Here is a 906-nt window from a genome sequence, read left to right on the forward strand (position 1 = left end):
ATGAATAAGAGGGAAGGAAGGCGGATCCACGTGGTTTAATCGGAGACAGACAGAGATCCCATTGTTCAAAATCAATTAAAGAAAAAAAAAAAAGCAGACGGGCGAGCGAGCTTGCGGGGCCGTGGTGGGCGATCGGGGAGGGGGCCCCACGAAAGTTCTTTTTCCGTGCTTGTGCGAGCAGGTGTTCGAGGCCGGCTGGACTCGAGTTTCTCCCCTCTCGTGGGGCGCCCACGGAGGGGCCCGGCTCAGCGGAGCCGGGGATCCGGCCGGGTAGCATCGGGGTGTGGATGTGGGGTGCGGGGCGACCCTGTGTTGCACCGAGTGGCTTGGGGACGGGGGCGAGGGGACCCAGCAGCAGGTGGGGAGTCCCTTCCCAGGTCCCCCATGGTTTCCCCCAGGTGCTCAAGGCATCCCCCTCCCCCCCCCTTGCCGTGTCCCGCACCCTCTGTGGTGGAGATCCGGGCATCCTCTGTCCGCCCGCACTTTCCCGGGCTGCAGTGCTTTGTGCGCACGGCTCAACTTGGAGCTGGGCTGGGGTCGCCGCGATGCCCCCCGCGTGTGATGCTCCCCCGGGGAGCGGTCGGGCCTGGGCCGGGAGGGGCGGGCAGGGGAGGAAGTGGAGGCCGGTGGCGCGGCTGCTCCCCTCCCCCCGCCGCCTTATAACCCGTCCATTGTGCGAGCTGCCCCGTGTCTCCTGCAGCCGGCGACCATGCCCAGGAAGAAGGCGGCGGCGGCGGCGGCGGCCTGGGAGGAGCCGAACTCGGGCAACGGCACGGCTCGCGCTGGGCCCAGGAAGCGCGGCGGCCCGGCGAGCAGGAAGCGCGAGCGGCCCGAGCGCTGCAGTAGCAGCAGCGGCGGCGGCAGCAGCGGCGATGAAGACGGGCTGGAGCTCGACGGGGCCCCCGG

The 906-nt window shown here is 69.4% G+C and overlaps 1 protein-coding gene across 1 annotated transcript in view; it reads left to right on the forward strand.

The window, feature by feature from the left end:
- The window catches only part of Rcc2 (regulator of chromosome condensation 2), a 25,668-nt gene that overhangs the window by 416 nt on the left and 24,346 nt on the right, over window positions 1-906 (forward strand). Inside the window, exon 2 of the mRNA XM_029556014.1 lies at window positions 701-898. Coding sequence (XP_029411874.1) covers window positions 710-898 — 189 coding nt within the window. The 5' untranslated portion in view covers window positions 701-709. The remainder of the gene's footprint in view (window positions 1-700; window positions 899-906) is intronic.

This window comes from Nannospalax galili, unplaced genomic scaffold (assembly GCF_000622305.1).
Source record: "Nannospalax galili isolate Female #2095 unplaced genomic scaffold, S.galili_v1.0 scaffold1927, whole genome shotgun sequence".
Taxonomy (NCBI): domain Eukaryota; kingdom Metazoa; phylum Chordata; class Mammalia; order Rodentia; family Spalacidae; genus Nannospalax; species Nannospalax galili.